Consider the following 19,547-nt stretch of genomic DNA (forward strand, 5'->3'; position numbering starts at 1 on the left):
CGCTTACTGAAACGCATACAATTGTTCGATAATAATTGCGATAGTCTAATTGAAACTATTTCGACAAACTGCAACACAGTTTTGAAACTGACATCGAATAGCCTAATGTCAGAAACTTTTCGTTTCATCATCTGTCATTCTCACCAGAGGCGAAATAAATACTCTAATAGAACAAAAAGAAAAAGAAAGAAAAGAAACGAAACCAGTCGTATATCAGCACTAATGACAATAAATAGCATTGTCGTCGAAAATTCTATGCCTCGAGTTAGCTCGATTATCGTTTAGAAACTAAATACCTCTTTACCGTATAAAGTACAAATTTGCAAAAATTCCTATAAAGAAACTAAGAACGAAGACAGCAAAACTTCATATCTCACACTAGTCGTCTTTTTTTACGTGAAACCTTTCGTTTTAAAATTGTCATTCGAACACCGCTCGAAATGTAACGCGTGAAAAAAAAAGAAAGCATCGCGTCTAAGAAAACTACGTCTCACACCTCCTCCTATTATTTGGTTAGAGTTTCAGCTTAAAAAAATACAATCACCCGTGTCGTTTTCCTCGACGTAGCAGCGATACAGTGAAATTTACGAACATAATCACAGCGCATCGCGAGGACGAAAGTGATCGGTTTAAAGCTTTGTACTAAAATCTCACGCTAAATCCTCGAAATAGACCTCTTCTCGCTCCACCGAAAAGATCTCGTCGTTCCATTTGTACTAGCAACAAACTCTAACGAGTTAGGTGTGTGTGTGTATATATATGTACGTGTATAAACGGTGTGAATGAACAAACGGTGCCGTTATTGCTCGACACGAGAATTCCTATCGAGGCGTATCCCTTCGAGACACAGAATTTTGGGAATTTTTAACGTGACAACAATGTAATGTAGAAAATTCAAATTCGGATAAATAAGTATGCTTTGAGGTATACAGGGTGTCCCAAAAATGTTGGAGTTCCTTGAAAGGGGTTCGGGGGTTGATTTGAAACAACTTTTTCCTTGGCAAAAATGTTGTGCGAGGGTTCGTTAAGGAGATATTAACAGAAAATCGACCCGACCAATCAGAGCGCATAGTCTACGCTACTGCGGGCCGCCCGCCGGCATACTCGCGCTCTGATTGGTCGGGGTTTTCTGTTAATATCTCTTTAAGGAAGCCTCGCACAACATTTTCGCTAAGGAAAAAGTTGTTTCAAATCAACCCCCGAACCACCCTTTTCAAGGAACTCCAACATTTTTGGGACACCCTGTCTACTGAAGTTTCAAAACGGTCGTGGTAGAGTTAGTATCAGCCATGAAGTACCGAGCAGTAAAAGCCAGAAATATCTAAAATTATGATTTCTTCGTTCCGTGAACTTAATCCCAGAATTCTTTCACTGGTTCAAATCAACCCCTGAACCACCCTTTTCAAGGAACTCTAACATTTTTGGGACACCCTGTATATTGTTAAATTTCTCTTAAATTTTTCTTAAGTAGCATTATTTCAACTGATTACCACGGGATCTCAAGTATTACTAATCCAACCGACTTCAAATTTTCATGGAATATACTTTTTAACTATTACTTTTACAGGTTTATATATTGACATTTAAAATTCCTACATTCCATAGTTTTCATGCTAAAAATTCCAGAATCCAGTCTTCGGGGGATATTGTCAGGGTACTGTCCACGCGTGAGAAGAATACCACAAGCCCCTCCCACAAGATGCGTATAGCGACTATTTTAAAAACCTAGCATCTATACACACGTAGCTTGATAATCGTGTACTGTTTAGTTACATGTGAGATAAGGTTTTGTACCAACGATTGTTTTTGTAGTCGTGGGCGGGTACAAAGACTATGGGGCGGAGTTTCTGGAACTCTTCTCGCGCGCTTGCGATACCTAATTGTTTGCCATAAACGCTGGAGTTTCGATATCGACGGACGATTGAACGTGTTCGACGAAAATATCAGATTCTGATCGATCTGTTCGTGACGGAAATAAATAGTCGATTACAAACTAACGTAAGAGAGAAACATACAGGAGAAATTGAACTAAACGGAGCCGAGGATCTTGGTCGAAAATTCTTTCGATTGCTCCTCGAAAATCTCCTATTCCGCGGAAGCATTAAATAAGGAGTAAAAATGATAAGGATACTTCACGATAATACAGCTGTACGGTGTCTAAATGAATCTCTTGGATCAGTGTTTCTCAAACCTTAGCAGTAAAATTATTATTTTTTTAATATATTTCAAACTTGTTTTTTTATCTCATATATTATAATATTTCCATATTGTGGCATTTAATTGTGCCATATATTATGTTACATATTATGTCCAGTCCACCAAGCTTTTTAGTTTTCAGTTTCTATTTTCATATTTTTATTACTTTACTTTTTAATTTTATACTCATCACTTTCCTTCGTTAAACATTTTTATATACGAATGTATTTCATACATTTTTAAATCTTATATCTTTTTACGCGATATTTACCGTAGCATTACACAAGATACGTGCGGAAAGATATCGCATAAATATACTTGGTAATTATTATTTATTACTATTTCGTAATAAATTCCCACAATAAACTCTCATTACTTAACTTTCAAGTAAAACAATCTTTTCTACTGTTTCTTTTCCTACTTTAAAAGAAGCAGAGTAAAAAATGATAAACATGTTATAAGTACAAAACAAAATTTTGATAAAACAACACAGAGGCTACAGCTGTTCTAATCTAACAAACTTTTTACTTTTCAGTTTCTATTTTGGATACTTTTATTTCATTTCAAAGTGTATTTTTAATAAGAATAGAATACAAGAAGCATTTCATTAATTCTATTATATAGTATACTTCCTTTTCTTATTAACACTGTTTGAGAAACACTGACCTAGATTTCATCTTTAGAGATCTTTGTTAATAAAAGCAACGTATCCGAAAAATTAGACGAATAACTATGCGTCACAATATGTTCCATGAATTACTAAATTATTAGATATTCGCACCGATAATGAAACTGCAAACCTATCACCCGTCATAAATCATCTTTGACTATCTTTTTAAATAGTTCACAAATTGCTGAAACCAAAAATGAATTCAATTATTTATACAGTGTAACGTAACGTATGGTACACCTAAAAAAAGGTATGACCTATCTCGATAAAAGAAGTGGAAGATGAATAATAAATTTTATACGTCGAATTCATACTCACATCAATGAAACGATTTTGAAGATCTTCGAGTGTAAATATTATTGTTAAGCTCTCGATCAATTTGTCATGAATTATTACTACGAAAGAATATCGTATCATGCACGTAAAAGTATCCGAACATGTTTTTGTATACTAAAAACTGATTCCCAAAGAAATGGATAAGAAGTTCAGATGTTGGTATCTTAACGAGAATATTTTGAACAATTTATCGGTCAGATACGAGACACTGCCACTCGAAATGCGTTTAATTATTCGATAACTATGACACGTGTTTTTCTCATCGAGTTTCACCCAACAAATATTTAAATACATTCTTCACGACAGTGAAGGGATTTACTTCTACGAAGAAATTTATTCCGTTTGGCTTATCTTTAAATCTGGGATATCTCTCGATTTACTTTGCACGCGAAGAGTTATAGTTATAATTTCTAGAATGTTGCTAACCTCGGGAAGAAATCGTATCGGGGAAATTTGGAATTTCTGAACACATTGAGCGAAGAAAAACCGTAAGCTCGAAGCTTGGCTCGGTAGTCTAGAGCCATAAAAATCTGACACGCATCGCAGTCGGAACGTTCCGTGTGCGATCTCCAAGATCGCTATAGTCGTACCGAAGGGATAAAATTCATTTAACGTTTTCCCGAGCGAATTGAAACTAAATCCTGTATTAAATTAGCTAAAAATTTCAAGTTGAACCCAGAACAGACAGGTATCTGGCCAGGTGAGAAAATTAAAACATTATCTAGAGTGCACTGAAACGAGATCTCGTTGTATCATGAACGGAACAAAAGCTTGGACGCTCCAGGCCATCTCCCAGATTGTGAATCATACTATTTTAGTCGATTCAAGTTTTGTGAATTTGAATTATAAGAGATTATTCAAGAATTTATTCGACAATATGAATTTTCGTCGTGTTTTATTTCGGACAACTATGTAGTCCCGAAAAAGTGACGTTGTCCAAGAATAGATAAATGTAAGTACAGCCTATTAAATCTTGAGTATGATGAAGAGAGGAGGGTTATAACTGTATCGGCCGATGGCTGACCTAATGTATGAAATATTTACTAAGAGGGAATTATTCATATTCCCTCTTTTGTAAATCTTGAAGATTTTCATAGTAGAACAATAACAAATTAATTTCATATAACAGAGCTATTAGATATAGCCATTAGAAAACACTGTGCACCGAATCCTGCAAAGCTTCCTCAGTGAGTACTTCGATAATTATTTTGTCTTAGTCACACTATAAAAAGGATTAACCTTTCCGCCACGACGGGAGACTATAGTCGCTGCAAAACTGTGTACATTCGCACTAGACTTACAATTTCGACTTTCATTGAAATCAAATAAAAACAAAATGAAAAACTATTCAAACAAAATATAAATAATTAAACAACTGCAAATTGGGCTAAGCTTCGGAACATGCATTAATTTACTTCGTTAAAAACCATACATAATAAATATGTACACATTTGTACCAAGTGGAATAGCCAAAGATTGTGAGCCCTTACTCTTTTTAAATAAATGAACTTGAACTTGAACTTGAGCTTGAACTTGAGCTTGACTTTCACTGGAAAATTATTACTTTGTTAATACTTTGTTTACGTTCTGAGTCTACATTTACGCCTATAATATAATTGAATATCACTAAATACCGCTTTGATTCACTTTGGACACTGTCTACGCGCAATATGTACACTTTTGGCCCGGCGAATGGGCCGCCATGGCGAAAAGGTCAAAAAGAAGACGAAAGTGGGGGTTAGCTAAGCGATGTGGTGGGGATGACCCTGAGTGGCCCTGAGCGACCAAAAACTTTCGTTCCGACTCCGATACACCCCGATCCCGCTATTTTCCACTTCTTACTCGCATACAATGCAAGAAAACGCTCTTTATGCGCGTCATTGTCACATAACACACGGCCAATTATCATATGCATTACGAATTCATACGATCGAAGGGTTTACGATAAATATATACGCGGTGAATTGTCACCTCTTTCACCCGATTTGTATCACAAATAAACTAAAATCCTTTGGATTTAAAACGGTTACCCATGTAAGACACTTAATCGCTATTTCGTGATACTCCTCGCGGTGTGCAAACGGGCACACCAAAGCGCAACGCAATACGCAATTCTTCGGTGTAATATCTCGGATACACCATTTGTATGTTTGTTCGCCGTGTTAAATTAATTATTCTTACCAAACGAGTTTTCCTCGGTATAAGAAAAAGACCTACGAAACCTACTGCGACCGGGTTTCCACGATCAACGACAATTAAGAACAAGTTCGAATATCCATGAAGAAAAAACACGTTATGCTTATGCTTTGCGAAAACTATACCAGTCGACTCTCGGCCAGCAACGTCTTTTTTCTCGCTTCCTGGTGAATAGAACTAAGAAACCTCGATTCGTCGATATTCCTTTCAACTGCGTATCCGCTAAAATGCCCCGGGGAACTCAGAACAGCTGACGAAGATTCCGTTTCGTTACACACAGTGTGAGTTTTTCTGTTTTCTTTTTCGTCAGAAGCGACCGGAGAATTCTTTGAATGAATTTCTAACCCGTTCAATTTTACAGATGGCTTTCATGGAAAGCATTTCGGTCTTGGTGGCACACAAAAGAGGCGAACGACTTCGATCGGACGGTTTGTACTTTAAGGGCGTTGTTTTTGGGCAAATTGAAACAGTGCCGTACTTGCGCGACCAGGGATGGACATCTTCAAAATAGTTTGTTATTATTATACGTCTAAAATACTGGATCGTATGTATTCGGGGAACGACCTGAATTATTGTATTCTGCTGCGATCAAGTTCATGCTGACGTAACTTGAATATACTATTCTATATTTAATTATTAAAAGATACTTTTATTCGGTTTCATAGACGAATAACAAATTTATGATTACTTCAGGTCGTATGTGTGGTATTAGTATGGTGTTGGTTGAATAAAAGTACATGTAAACGTATATATATGTATACATATACAATCAGTCTCATAAGTTTCGTCTACCCTCATATTTATTGAAGAAATTTGTCTAAATTAAATGATAGGTTCGATCCAATTTATATGAATTTTGCTTATTATCCAAATAAATGTTTCATAATAATAATAATGAATACATATGTATAATGAAACATTTATTTGGATTATTCATTAAAATTCTTGTAAATTAGATTATTATCAAAAGTATCATTTAATTTAAGTAAACATAGAAGATACAAATACTTATGAGACTGACTGCATACATATACATATACACATATACATCTCCATATTCGAATAAAACATAAATTAGTAATTTATTCGTAATTGGAGAACTTTTAAAAAGCATTTTGCCCATCCCAGGTCGCAACCGTGCCGATCCTAATGGAAACGAAAGTCAGCTCAAATAGGTTCTCGTTCGTCAATTGTGGGTGTCGTTTTATGAATGATCAATCGTTTTCGTTCGGTTTCGTCGAGCGTAATACCGGTAAAGCTAAAACACTTTTCGTATGCACCACACGGATAACAGTAGATTCGATTAACTCGACGATGTAAGGCAGTCGAAACAGAAATCGCTATGAAATTCCTCGAACCACAGACGGAGTTTTTGTGTTTTTGTTATATAGAAGTTTCGTTTCGAAAAGTTCTACGTGACAATATTTTTTTCCTTTTTAATCATTTTATGCATTCGATCGAACGTCAACGGACGCACATCCGACGGTACAGCCTTGCCCTTGTTATCTTAGAACAGTTTTCACCGAGCGTCTCGCGTGAAATCTTTTTTTTGTATTGGAATAATCTTCCTTCATTTCCAGTGTTGTGAAAAAGAGATGAAAAACTGGCGAATTTCGTATAATTTTCACCAATTTTCAACTAAAAGTTTGTTATCTCATCGAGTAGAAACTTCGAATAATGAATAAACTGCAACTATAACTACTGATCCATTCTCTGTTCAATAAAAATTATGGTTTAATCTCTTGAGAGATATCGACACGTGTGTGTACATTTGCTTTCATCAGGCGAAGTAATTAATTCTGTGCCTTTATATTCAATCATTCATAACTAGACTGCGAATGTGTATGGAAATTCATATTTTTACAGGCACAAAAAAAAAGTAATATTTAAACGAACACGTCTTATCTTCTAAACAGTATAATTAATATATAAAAATTACCCTTCTTTACGATCACAATGCCTTTCAAAATTAAAAATACACAATATTAACTTGAAACAATATACTCAATATACTCCATATTGATGTTACTTTCAATAAAATATACTACAACAAATTCCTGCAAAAAGTCCAAAATTAAAAATTCCTCCCTCAAGAAATTAAAAATGATACTACTTGAAAGATCCACCAAAAAATATCAAATCCGACGCGTTCAGACACTCGGGCCAAGCAATTCCCCCCAAAATGTTCATATGTTTCTAAGATGCATCTTATTTTTCAAAACGACCAGACTAGAGGGACGAGAATTTAAAAATTCTCGGCGAACACTCTCGCTAATCGGCTCCCGCGACTTGCATCAGGAGTATATAAAGGGCAAGGCTGGCCCCAGGCACATCCATGCAATCCTCTACTCATCTGCGTTTTTTTTTCTTCGACCATTTGTTGCTTTTCTTGAAGGTGGAGCAGACCGAGGTGGTCGCGCCATTGGCGGGGCTCCTTTCGACCACCTCTCGGCCTGTATAATCTCCCTCCACGTTCGCGAACACCACGTTGGCGTTCAGCTCGTCGGAGGAGCTCGAACGTTCGGGCACGACCTCCTGCTCGGAATCGCTTCTCTTCTCGGGATCTCGTTCGGGCTCGGACGAGTCCTCTTTCAAGAACGCTAGATCCACGGGGAGCGGTTCCACCTTTGACGAGCCATCGAAATCGTACTCCCTCTCGTCGCTAGATCCCTCGAGCTTCGAAGGCTTCTCGAATCTCTTAACTTGCGTGACGAAAATGTTGAAAAGACGGCTCCCTGACGGTTTACCTTCCAAACTGTCCAAGAGTTTGCTCCCAAAAGATCTCATCTCGGACTCGCTTACATCCACCTTCTCGCTGGCTTCGGCCTGCGATTCCTTTTGCACCTCGGGCTCCAACGAAGCAGCTCTTTTCTTGACTATGGAACTCCAGGAACTACGTTCCACTTCCACCTCCGTTTCTCCAGGAACTAGCGTTTCTTCGGAGACGGTTACCGTGGAAATCGGAGGTTCCGTGAGAATGGGCTCGATAACAAACGTCTCCTTCGCGGGGAGTTCGGATTGGTCTACCATTTCGTCGATCATTGTTGATCTAAATGAAGAAGTCTCGAGATTTTCGGTGTTCTTTACTTCGGGAAGAGTGTCCAATTCCTCCGTGATGGGCTCGAAATCGGGCTCCTTCTTCGTCTCCTGGTCCACAGGGTTCTTCTTCCTCACTATAGAACTCCAAGAAATGTCAGCTGTAGGAGCTGGAGGCTCTCCAGAGTCCAATTCGGTGACGGCCTCGCGGAGCTTGTCGATCATGGCCGAGGACCGAAACGAAGACTCGTGCTTTCGACGAGTTTTCTTACCTTCGACGCTCTGTTCTTCCGGATTTGCTTCAACGCCGTCCTTTTTCTCCTCCATCGAGTTCTTCCTCACGATGGAGCTCCAAGATATCTCAACTGGCTCGACGACAGGCTCTCCAGAGTCCAACTCGGTGACGGCCTCTCGAAGCTTGTCGACCACCTGCGAACTCTTCACTTCCGAGCTCTTCTTCGACCAAGTTTCTTGTAGCTTCTTCTTTCCTAAGTCTGGCTTCTTTGCAGGATTCCATTTTGCAGTTTCTACGGATTCGGGTGTATCCTCCACCTCGACGAGTTTATCGTCTTCCTTGGGTATCTCTCGTTCCACGGAGATACTCTTCTTCTTGACGATGGCGCTCCAGGAGAACTCGGCTGGCTTCTGGGAGCTCGACTCCTTCGCAGTTTCTTCTACAGCCCTCGGTTCGGTCGAAACCTCGAACTGAGGGTTGCTCTCGGTGTTGGATTTTTTATTCTTCCGAGATTTCTTGGGTCGAGTCACGCTGACCTCTGGTCCAGACAGGATTTTACACTCTGGAGCCGACACTGCGTCGGTCAGTACCTCCATCTCTGCCTTCTGCATCGCGTCGATGTCGATGATCTCGATACCAGCTTGGGAACGTTTCGGTGGAACGTTGGAGGGCGATGTCTTGGCTTGACGGGACTTGATCTTCTTCAGGGGACTAAGAGATTCGCCGATCCCTGTGTCTTTAGTACACTCTTCCAGATCATCTTTCTTTTCCACGCTTTTAGACCTCCAACTCTCCTTGATGATCACTGTCACGTCGGCTGCGGACGAGTCACTTTCGATCACCACGATGTCCTTTGTTTTCTTAACGCTCTTCGGCTTCTGTTCCACGGGAGTCTCCTGGGACTTCTTCATGACTTTCTCACAATCGTCTTTAACCACTTCAGACGCCACAGGACAGACATCGGAGTGCTGCACGTGTTCTATGTCGTCGTCAGAGAGCGTACGTTTGCTGGCGGACGAGTCGTAGTCGCTTTTCTCAGCCTCGAGCTGCAGATCCTCTTTGCTCTTCTTGTCGGGCGTTTCTACAAGCTCGGAACTGTGTATGTACTCCAGATCGTCGTCAGATATAGTGTTCTTGCTGTTCTTCCGTTGCATAACAGGGGACTCCGCACACTTTTCGCCGTCGATGCACTCAGCCTGCTGCAATTGAGTAATCTCGGATCTCTGGATATGCTCGATATCCTCGTCAGACTGAACCAACGTACCTTCTTTGCTGCAGCACGGAGTCTCGACTATGTGATACTCGCTGGAGCTGAAATCGTCCGTTGACTCCGACGGTGGGGATTTGTACTTGTCGATATCCTCGGACTTCGATTCCTCCGCTTTATCCGTATCTTCGGCTACGTATCCCAATTCGACGATTGGCTCGGGTATATTCCCAGAGTATTTACTCTCCTTCTCAACCGTTACCTTCGCTTCTTTGCTATCCTGAGTCGCGGAAGACTTCGATTTGCTCTTGGACTTTCCCGTCTCCTTTGAAGATTCAACTTTGCTCTCGCTGCTCTTGCTCTTCGATTCCTCGAGTATAGTCTTCTCGCATACCTTTCTCTTGCAACTGTTCTTGAACTCTTCGCGAGTGTCCTCGACCACGATGCTGTCCTCGTGTTCCTTTAATATGTACTTCTTCATCGGAGCTTTGAACTCTCGCTTCCCAGAGCTGGCGGCAGGCGCGTTTCTACTCAATTTCTTCGGTCTCTCTAGCTCGGGAGCTTTCTTGCAGTGCGCGGGGGCGTTTCTTCGACCTTGAGCCGATTTGTTCTCTACCAGGACGACGCTGTCGTCGCTACAGTTAACGACGTACTGCGCCTCGGGCACGGTTCTCTCGTGAGTTGACTTTTCCTCCTTTCTGTCGAATCTCTTTCCCCAGGTGGTCTCTTTGGCCTGGGTCATCGGGCTGCTGGGTATCTCCCCCTGTTCGACGCAGAGACTCAGACTGGTGGGCATGTCTCGAAACGCTTCCTCCTTCTCGAAGTCGATGGAACAGCTCCCGGGATTGGCGAGCGGGGCGATCTCCACGCAGAGCAGTTTTTTTTCTTTCACCTCGCAGATATCTTCGTCGGGAACGCTGTCGATCGCGGGCTCACTGGCTGAACGCATTTCCGCGCAGATCTCGGTGAGGTCGCGGAGCGTTTGGCTCTCCGGCTCGAAATCGCCGAGCGACGCAGGGCCTTCCTCGGCGCACACACTTCTAGGTGGTTCCGGCACGTGGCACTCCTCCGCGGAATCGAACTCCAGACTGGAGTTAGCGTCTTCCTCGTCGGCGGACACGGTAATCACGGTGCCCAGAGGGTTGACGACTTTAGTTACCGGTTGACCCACCCTCTCAAATACCGATCGCCTCCCTATTAACAGAAAAAGCCATTGGCAGGTATCAATATCGAGTTACAGTCTCCCTCTCTTTGTGTGTTCTTTTTTTTTTATTTTGTCTTTGCGAAATAGCTTGCTCGCTTGAGGTGTGAAATGATACGATAGATCTTTGCGCAAAGGATCATTCAGAATTCGGCGCTGTGTATCATGAGAGTACGTGGAGTCGGAAGGTCAAGATACGTGAAAAAAGTAACATTACAGCGACCTCTAAAACTGATTGTCGATCAAGTTTTCACACTGCACACCACAAAGACACAAATTTCATCGCAATCGTTTCAGGGCCTGCGTAAACGGTACGGTCGGCCGTAGCGATTCTTGCCGTCCAAAGGGATGGCCGTCGACTCCAGCACCAATCGAAAGGTCTTAATTTACTGAACGACGTGTCGATGGGTGCAGGAGCCGACGATCTTCTCTTTGGACGAGAAGAATCACTGTGGCCCGGTGTACATCGAGAAATGAACAAATACGACCGCTCGATTGCCCGTCGAAACTCAGAGAGAACAGAAAATAGTCTTACGAGGGGGAGGGTTAGTAGACTGTCCGCAGCCTTTCAGTTGTTTACCTCGACTCGAAGGGTAGATGTTGACAAATAGTACATCGCTGTTAGTAATTAGAATATCATTAAGGGCGGGCTAGGGGGGGAACGGAGATACCTGCCTATGGCCAGTTCTGTATCCACGCAAACTTACAAACTAACAATCATCCGTCACCAAATGCAGAAAGCAGAAGCACCGTACTCGTGGCTGCACGCGTGCTCGCGAAAGTTATCCTAACGAGTTCGACTAGATAAGGAATCACATCTGAAAGTCGCCATATTTCACCAGCAAGACATACAAACACGACGTAAAATTTACGTTCAGCACCTCCCGCGGAATTAATCGTATGTTGCTTTCTTGAAAATGTACACGGTACTGGGTAGTCGATGGAAAGAAAAATAACTTTGATAAATCACTCATGGTAAAATTACTTTCGTTTCCATTGTCTTTCGAACTTTACTGCATTCAGCAGGAAGATTCTTCGTTTGTAAGAATTGTTAACTCGAGAATATATTAAAGCCACGCGACTCGGGTATTCAAAAGTAAGCGTCTTAATCGGTCCGATTGTAAAGTTTTCTTTATCACTGTCAATTACCCTAAACGTGTAAGAACGTTACGAAATATCGACAAACGGGATATGTCAGGATGTTCACAAATTTTCTGTTTCAAAGCAAAGCACCACACGTTTCATCGAACTATTACTTACCTGGGGCACGGTGCGGCGCAATGGAGGTCTCCAGCATTGCTTCGGCGAGGTCTTCTCTCAATTGGTTCTCGCCGTTACCAACACCCGTATTTTCGCTATCTAAGGAATCACCGTAAGCTTCCATGAACCTTGGCGACTGCTCGTAGCTGCCTGGAAAATAGGTCGAGAGTATCAGTACATTATCTGAAACAATCGTTTTGACAAACATTTTAGAAAAATAGAAAACTTAGCAAGTCTGTACAGGTATAATATATATTACATAGGTGGGGAAATTATAAACGTTTAGACTCTAGTTTTAAGTTCTCTTCGGTATACAGAATGAACAATATAACATGATCACTTTAATTGCTTACTATATTTTCTTGATATTTTGATTCAAAGTGGTCTGCAAGCTAATCATAGTACATTTACTGTAAGTCGATTTCTTTACAAGTTATCAAAGTCAATTTTGTCTTTTTTTTCTTTAATAGAATGACTATTTGTTTATGGTAGGATTTGATAGAGTAATAAATTCTCAAAGTGAAAGTATTAAGGTTAACCTATCTTAAAACTAATATTGTTTGATATATCTAGCTACTAAGGAGATACACTACGACCTTGAATGATCTTGAATGACCTTGAACATTAAGTCATTAAATATAAATTGAGTCAACAGTATTAAAAATAATTAAGGTGACCTAATTATATTGTTCACTAGATAATTTGGAATATCGAATTGCGATACGAAATTGTTTTAATCTAAACATGAATTCGAAAAAAATAAGAACTTTACAATTTAATCAGAAAAAATAGTTTATAAACTTACTTCCTGATCCATCGATAACCACAGGTACCAACGACCTAGATGCAGCACGTGGCATATTGACAGGATTTGATCTCGCGGGACGAGACACACCGGTTACCCCGATTTCAACAGCCTCAGCTTCAACGAGATTCACAGGAGCTCTACCGTTAATAAACGTTCGTTAATATAGAAATATAATAGAGTAATTTCACATGCTGCCAAGGGCTATAAAGAATGCTGCTAAATAATATTCAGGATATGAGTCCAGATGCTCAACAGGTTTTGTTTTGTTTCACACGAAAACTAGGATCTGAAAAGATCTTACAAATATTGGTCACTAAATCTGAATTTTATCTAGAAGCATTTTCTCCAGCTCTTCGGTATAGCATTTAAACCTTTTATAAAAACTAACCCGCTAGTTGCATTGTACGTTTTGAAAACAAATTGAGGTCCCATCCAAAGCCTCCTATGTGGACCAGCGTGTGTTACAATTTCTACTTGACTTAGCCAACGATCCTCTGCTACATCGACGTCTTGACTGTCTTTAGGTACAGTAACAACGCTCAGCAAAGGGCTAGATGTTGACAAAGGAGGCAGAATCTCTAAAGAATTCGGGCATCTTAAGAGAGGCCATTGGCCTTTGGCTTCAACTTCGAGTTCTATCGTCGTATCGTCGCACACTTTCTCTTTTGGTATGCCTGCAATTTATTAGTCGCTAGTAGAACTTGACGAATACTAACGTGCAGATTTTCCGTGTCCTTTTTCAAATAAACATCTTATTCACCTGCAGCTGGTTTCGGTTCTAAATCGTATTGTATCATGTTTCCGTGACACGCCATGATAAACAAAGAATCGACTGCCCTCTTCATAACTTTGGCAGTAGATTCTCTTTGTGCATACATCCAAGCTCTTGGGGGTGCAAAGCAAGCACATATTTTTAATGATAAGATTCCGCTATCGTCGGAGTGCAATCGTTGTCTCTGCTGCGGCCTACTATACGACAGTAAAAAACGAAGGTTTAAATTTAGAAAATGGAATAATTAAGATAATAGTTGACTTGCTAACGTTTTTGAATGTAATGTCAACCCATTTCTTAAAAAAAAAAATGACTACCATAATAATAATATTGTGAAACTTAGGAAGAATGTAAAATAAAATGTAATATTCTCGGTTTCTTAATTCCTATTTCCTAGGAATAAATTCAATCTCACAATTGAAAATATTAAACATTGAATAAAGAAGAAAAACAGAAATATAATAATTATCGCAGAACAATTAAACATACAGCTTTGACACATATGCAGAATATACAGAATGTCTTTTCCATATTTTATAAAAATATAAAAGCGATTTATATTTCGTAATGTCATTATTATCAAAGGAATTTGTTTACCATAGGCGAATAAAATTATACTAAAAAATATTATATAATTAATTACCTTTGTTGAGCTTGATTGTTTACGTGATTTAACGAAGATGGTTGTCGTATCTGTGCTAGCGGGTGTAGAACAGTTGGATGAGGATACGGAGGAAGTCTTGGATTAGAATACGGATATATTGACAAAGGCAACTCTGTATGAGAAACAGGAGAATGGGATCTGGTGCCATCATCCATTAAACCTGCGCTTCTATGAAATCTTGAAAGTCTATTTACAACATGAGGTGTGGAATGAGTTCGCACTCCTACCGGCCCACCGTATGGTGCGACCGGAAACACGTGAGTGGTACCCCGTACAGTTGAAATTGCTGCCCAACGTGTATCGCTCGAAAATACCATGTCCTGTCATGACAAAGAAGCGTAAAAAATACGTCCTTAGATTAATGAAAACAATACTTATTTAAATGCTTCATGATAATTGGTTTTTCATAACAAGTAATATTTACCATTCATTCAATTAAAAATTAAAAATAAATACCTGCACTTTAGCAGTGGTATCTCCGCGATGTAAAATATACAAATGATGTACTGCTGCCAAAGCAGGACCCCCTGGATGCGGCTGAATTCTAAATACATGAAAATCATGCCCCCGTTTGTCAGCGGTCAGTAGCAACGCACCGCTTAAATCAAAAGTCATGGCAACGATTGCATCACTATGGGCAGTAAAATGAGCAATTACAGTCTCTATATTTGCATCATCTAATTCTTTCTCCTCTTTTGCTGCTTGGAGATCTAATATCGTAATCACGCCTGGTTGGGTCACATCACTGCCCGTATTATTGATAACTACCGGCGACACCGAATTTCCGGTTAAACTCGATGCAACGGTCTCTCCTAAGCCACGCAAACCTTTTCCTAAAGATTTTGCAGCGTAAAGAACAGCCGCTGTATAACTTTGAACTCCTTCCCCCTCGCAGCCCCCGCTGCTTCTTTTCGCTGGTAATAATTTTTTTTCGCTGGAAACAATATAAAATCTTTTATTATAGCAAAATTGTAGAATATCGTTTCACATTTCGATGACCGTGTTGTGGCTGTACAATTAATCAAGTAGGCATAGTCTGTTATTTGTGTGATAAATTGCATGTACAGTTTTGGATATCAAAAAATTTGTAAACAGCTTGACACGGCTATCGGTCCGCTACGTAGTTTAATATTCTAGAATTCATCATTTTACAAAAAGTTAAGATCGTCACCTGTAAGCAAGCCATCTCATCCCTAATGCAACAGGATTTGGATTTGGGCCAGGGCTGGCATAGCATGTGGTGACTGTTAACACATCTTCCAATGTTCGAGCATCAAACACTGCAATTTTTTCTAAAAACGTTACTACTATTGATCGCTTATTTGCCAAAATGTCACAAACAGGATTTTTAAATTTTATGCTTTTAGCTTGTTCCCCAGTTTTTAGCGAAATGAAACTAATGTTGCAAAATTGTGGTCCAGGTCCAGCTGAATCACATACTGCTACCATTGGCCGTTTCAAGTCAAACAGATCGACATGTTCATCGTCAGTCTTTGGATTTGGTAGAATTCTCAGAGTGCGGACCACTCCTTGACGCCATGATAACACTTCTGTTGCTTCTCCTGTTGCTGCTATCAACCATACCTGTATTTAATAAAATTGATTACATGTCAGTTTCATTACAATCCTGTTTAAGCATGCAAATTGTAATAAATGAGATGTATAGTACAGTACTAAAACTTCAACTTGGAATATATGTATATACTTCATTAAACAACCAATTCTAAGTATCGTGTTATTATCTTTACTAGCTGTATATGTCCCCTTATTTTAACCCCTTGACCTACACGCTATCTCCCGATTCCTCGGGCCATATTAACCAGAAAGGTAGGAAATTCGAACGAAGTACCATGAGTCGGACACGTTATTGTTTATGAACCAAATTCCTTACCACGAGTCTCACTCGTGGTTGTAGGGCAAAGGGTTAATAACGAATGAGTTTGGTTACATACTGCTCCTCCTTGATAAAATAAGATTTATTTATACATAAAGAGAGATATAGCTTTAAAATGCGTGCTATTACGAAAACAATGTTCTATAATTAGAAATCATATAAGTCTATGAAAATCCTTTATGATTAGTTTTTAATATAATTAAAAAATTGAATTAAATTGTCTCTGTAAAACTATTTGTGCAGTATTTTATTAATATGCGAAGTAACCCTTTATTGAACAATTAATATAACTGCTTATAAAAGCATCAAAAATGAAAAAAGCAAACCTGAACTCCAGTTGCATAACCAAGCACCAATAATAGAGGTGGTGTATTAGAGCCTTCATTGTAGTCTGGGTACAAAGCAGGGTCATTTATGTCTGCATACTCAAACCGTGCCCATGATATAGACTCTGTGTTATCTGAATTTGGTGTGCCAGTGTAAGCCTATACATAAACAAGATAATATATATCTTCATAAAAAATTATGGAAAAAATGATACCTTCGAGTACCAACCTGTGGGACAATATCATTAATAATTCCTGCAACACTATCTATGATCGTTCGATCGACTATTGGTTGCGGTGATACAACTTGAGCTCCTTTATGCACACCACGCCTTGGAGAGTCTGCAGACATTTTTTCTTCCCAAACTGAATGTTTTTACCTACAAATAAATATTATATCTTACAAATCTATATCAAGTAGAATCACTTTGTCAAATAAGATTATCTTACATTTATTATAAGTAATGTATCATTAAAGAGTATAACTCATGATTATAATTTCAATATAATAAAGGAAAGTCATCTATGTAACATAAATGTGTAAAAAATATATTATAAGATATAGTTATATTTATTTTGCATATCAATTAAATAATTAATATCATTACCCTTCATTGCTTTGAAAAATTGGTAAGCTTTGTTTTTATAACTCCATTAATGAATAATTTTAAGCAAATAATGCATTATTTTATATTACACAATACAGTGAATAAATATTTTTACTATTAATAAATCACTATTATCAATTCGATTACAGTGTTACTAATATAATTTTATACTAATTATATTTATTTTTCTAAACAAGACTTAATTTAAATTTTGTATATACAATAGACATTAAGGCACAAATATTAACAGCAATACATATGATACAAATTAAACAATAATTTAGCAAAGGCCAAACAAATTTTTTAAATCATTAACTAAAAAAATGTTTGTAAACATGATACATAAGAGGATCCATAGTTGTTACGCTTTTAAGATTTATTCAATTATATTCAGATTAAACATAAGAAGGATACATATCCTTATTAATAGCAATATCGTGCATAATGAAGAAAAAAAATAATACGAATACGGAGATTGCTAATTAACATAAGGCAGAGCTGCTGCAAAGCATCACTCTTCGTGCTCGGAAACGTACAAAACGTTATCTGTACACGGATAATGAATAAATGAGTAACAGGGAAGTAGTGGGAGAATCTATTTTGCCTGTTAAAGAATATTACACAATCTAGTACAGCTGTTCGTCGTGTACGCTCAGGGACAATTTATAAAAGGCAAACGTAAATGTCAAAACAACGACGCAGTGAATGTCTGAATGCTTATCGCTTCCCCCCTAAAAAAAAAGGTTGAAGAAATAATGTCCGATTGCAGAAGAAAGAATTCATAGTCTGGCGTTAGAAGGGCGACCCTGACATTTCGTCGAACAAAGGGGTAGAAGGTAGTTCAGTCACAACAAAACAATCGTTTCACTACGACGTCGTTATTCACTTGTCTTACGAAAAGATGTCTACGTCTCGATCGTTTTCGAATTTAATGGAAAACAGAATCTTCGATTTACCTCGCCATAAAACTGTATTTTCATACTGGGAAGCTCGCCATCTCTGAAACGACCTTCTACTGCGTCATTCTGCGAGTGACTGACACAACACAACCAGAAAACGATAGTGATGTCACCCCGCCCGCGAAACGTCAATCTTTTTGTTCGAAATACGAAGCGCGTTGGTACAGTTGTTTGATCGCAACAAGACACGTCGGGTTCGTTGCCCGTTACGACGCGCCGACGAGAAAATTGGAAAACGTCGCCCGTTAAAACGTATCGCGTATCATAACTTCAGCAACGGTCTGTTTCGTTGAAAATACGAAAACAATAATCAGCTGATTCAGATAAGGAAATGGTGGGAAAGGTGGGGAGAGCAAGAGAAAAGCGAACACGAACCCTTGGTACTCATGAAATCGTCAATCCATCTAGATGGCATAATCGACCTAAGAATCGTGTTACCTATTTAAGGAAAGGGAAGGAATTTTCTTTTTATGTATTCAGTCAGTGACCTCGTTAATAATGATCGAAGGAATTACACAGGAAGTATTATTATGGCTAAACCTAAATTGAGAGGGAAAATAACTTGTACGATAACATTCAGCCATCTTGCATTGGTCAACTAATGGCGCCGTCTGTTCGAATTACGACAGAATTGAAATGGCTATCTTCTTTTACATATTACGAGCTATTGTAGTTACTTACAATCCTAAAAATAATGTATCGTTTACAAAATTCTATATTTAAGAATAGTGGTTACAAATAAGAAGTATAATAATTCATCAATCGTTCGATAAAACAATTTTATTATAAAAATACCTTCTTCTTCTCCTTGATACATCGATAATCTTTTAGCAATCCTAAACTAACACATTCTATTACATTTATTGAAACAGACAGTTGCCTGTATTTACTTATTTTACTTCGTATCCAACTAGCATTCTTTGGATGGCGTCTGAAATTGATGTGTTAATTATTTGGTCTCTTAAACAATCGAATACAACAGAAGAAGAATTATATACAATTTTAACTAAACGCGAATCGTGTCAGAAGGAATATCGTAATCAAGAAGTAATTCTGACTATAACCAACTATAACGTTATACTATGCAATGATTGTTATAGGTAGCGCCACTAGTTGATCAATGTAAGATGGTCGAAGGTTTTTGACTTTTGAAAACTGATGATAACATTTCTCTAATTT

The 19,547-nt window shown here is 38.8% G+C and overlaps 1 protein-coding gene and 1 long non-coding RNA gene across 3 annotated transcripts; one reads left to right on the forward strand and one right to left on the reverse strand.

Annotated features, from left to right (window-relative positions):
* Positions 1-5,540: 5,540 nt before the first annotated feature.
* LOC128873885 (uncharacterized) lies at positions 5,541-16,144 on the forward strand. The gene is made up of 7 exons (XR_008456511.1): positions 5,541-5,679; positions 5,760-5,826; positions 12,303-12,449; positions 13,167-13,297; positions 13,670-13,813; positions 14,620-14,838; positions 16,003-16,144. It is a non-coding gene; the product is annotated as an uncharacterized LOC128873885 (long non-coding RNA).
* On the reverse strand, positions 6,768-18,502 carry LOC128873881 (uncharacterized). Of its 2 annotated transcripts, none has more exons than XM_054117853.1 (11): positions 18,366-18,502; positions 17,031-17,181; positions 16,802-16,960; positions 15,753-16,165; positions 15,038-15,515; positions 14,561-14,901; positions 13,906-14,114; positions 13,534-13,819; positions 13,143-13,282; positions 12,338-12,487; positions 6,768-11,070 (listed from the first exon to the last, which is right to left on the reverse strand). In XM_054117853.1, the coding sequence occupies exons 2-11, from the start codon at positions 17,151-17,153 to the stop codon at positions 7,748-7,750; spliced, it is 5,622 nt and encodes a 1,873-aa protein (XP_053973828.1). In that variant the 5' UTR covers positions 17,154-17,181; positions 18,366-18,502; the 3' UTR covers positions 6,768-7,747. The 2 variants fall into 2 exon arrangements, with proteins under 2 accessions (XP_053973828.1, XP_053973826.1); XM_054117851.1 differs by having other exon boundaries at positions 12,338-12,520.
* Positions 18,503-19,547: the final 1,045 nt, after the last annotated feature.

The sequence above is a fragment of the Hylaeus volcanicus genome, chromosome 3 (genome assembly GCF_026283585.1).
Source record: "Hylaeus volcanicus isolate JK05 chromosome 3, UHH_iyHylVolc1.0_haploid, whole genome shotgun sequence".
Lineage (NCBI taxonomy): Eukaryota > Metazoa > Arthropoda > Insecta > Hymenoptera > Colletidae > Hylaeus > Hylaeus volcanicus.

What these genes read in the sequence shown, in the direction of transcription:
- LOC128873881 (XM_054117851.1), bottom strand. Translation starts at nt 17,153, where the DNA reads ATGTCTGCAGACTCTCCAAGGCGTGGTGTGCATAAAGGAGCTCAAGTT. An exon ending in ATGAGATGGCTTGCTTACAG is followed by an intron (nt 15,516 to 15,752) that starts GTGACGATCTTA and finishes TATTGTTTCCAG; the next exon opens with CGAAAAAAAATTATTACCAG. An exon ending in AACAATCAAGCTCAACAAAG is followed by an intron (nt 14,115 to 14,560) that starts GTAATTAATTAT and finishes ACTGTCGTATAG; the next exon opens with TAGGCCGCAGCAGAGACAAC.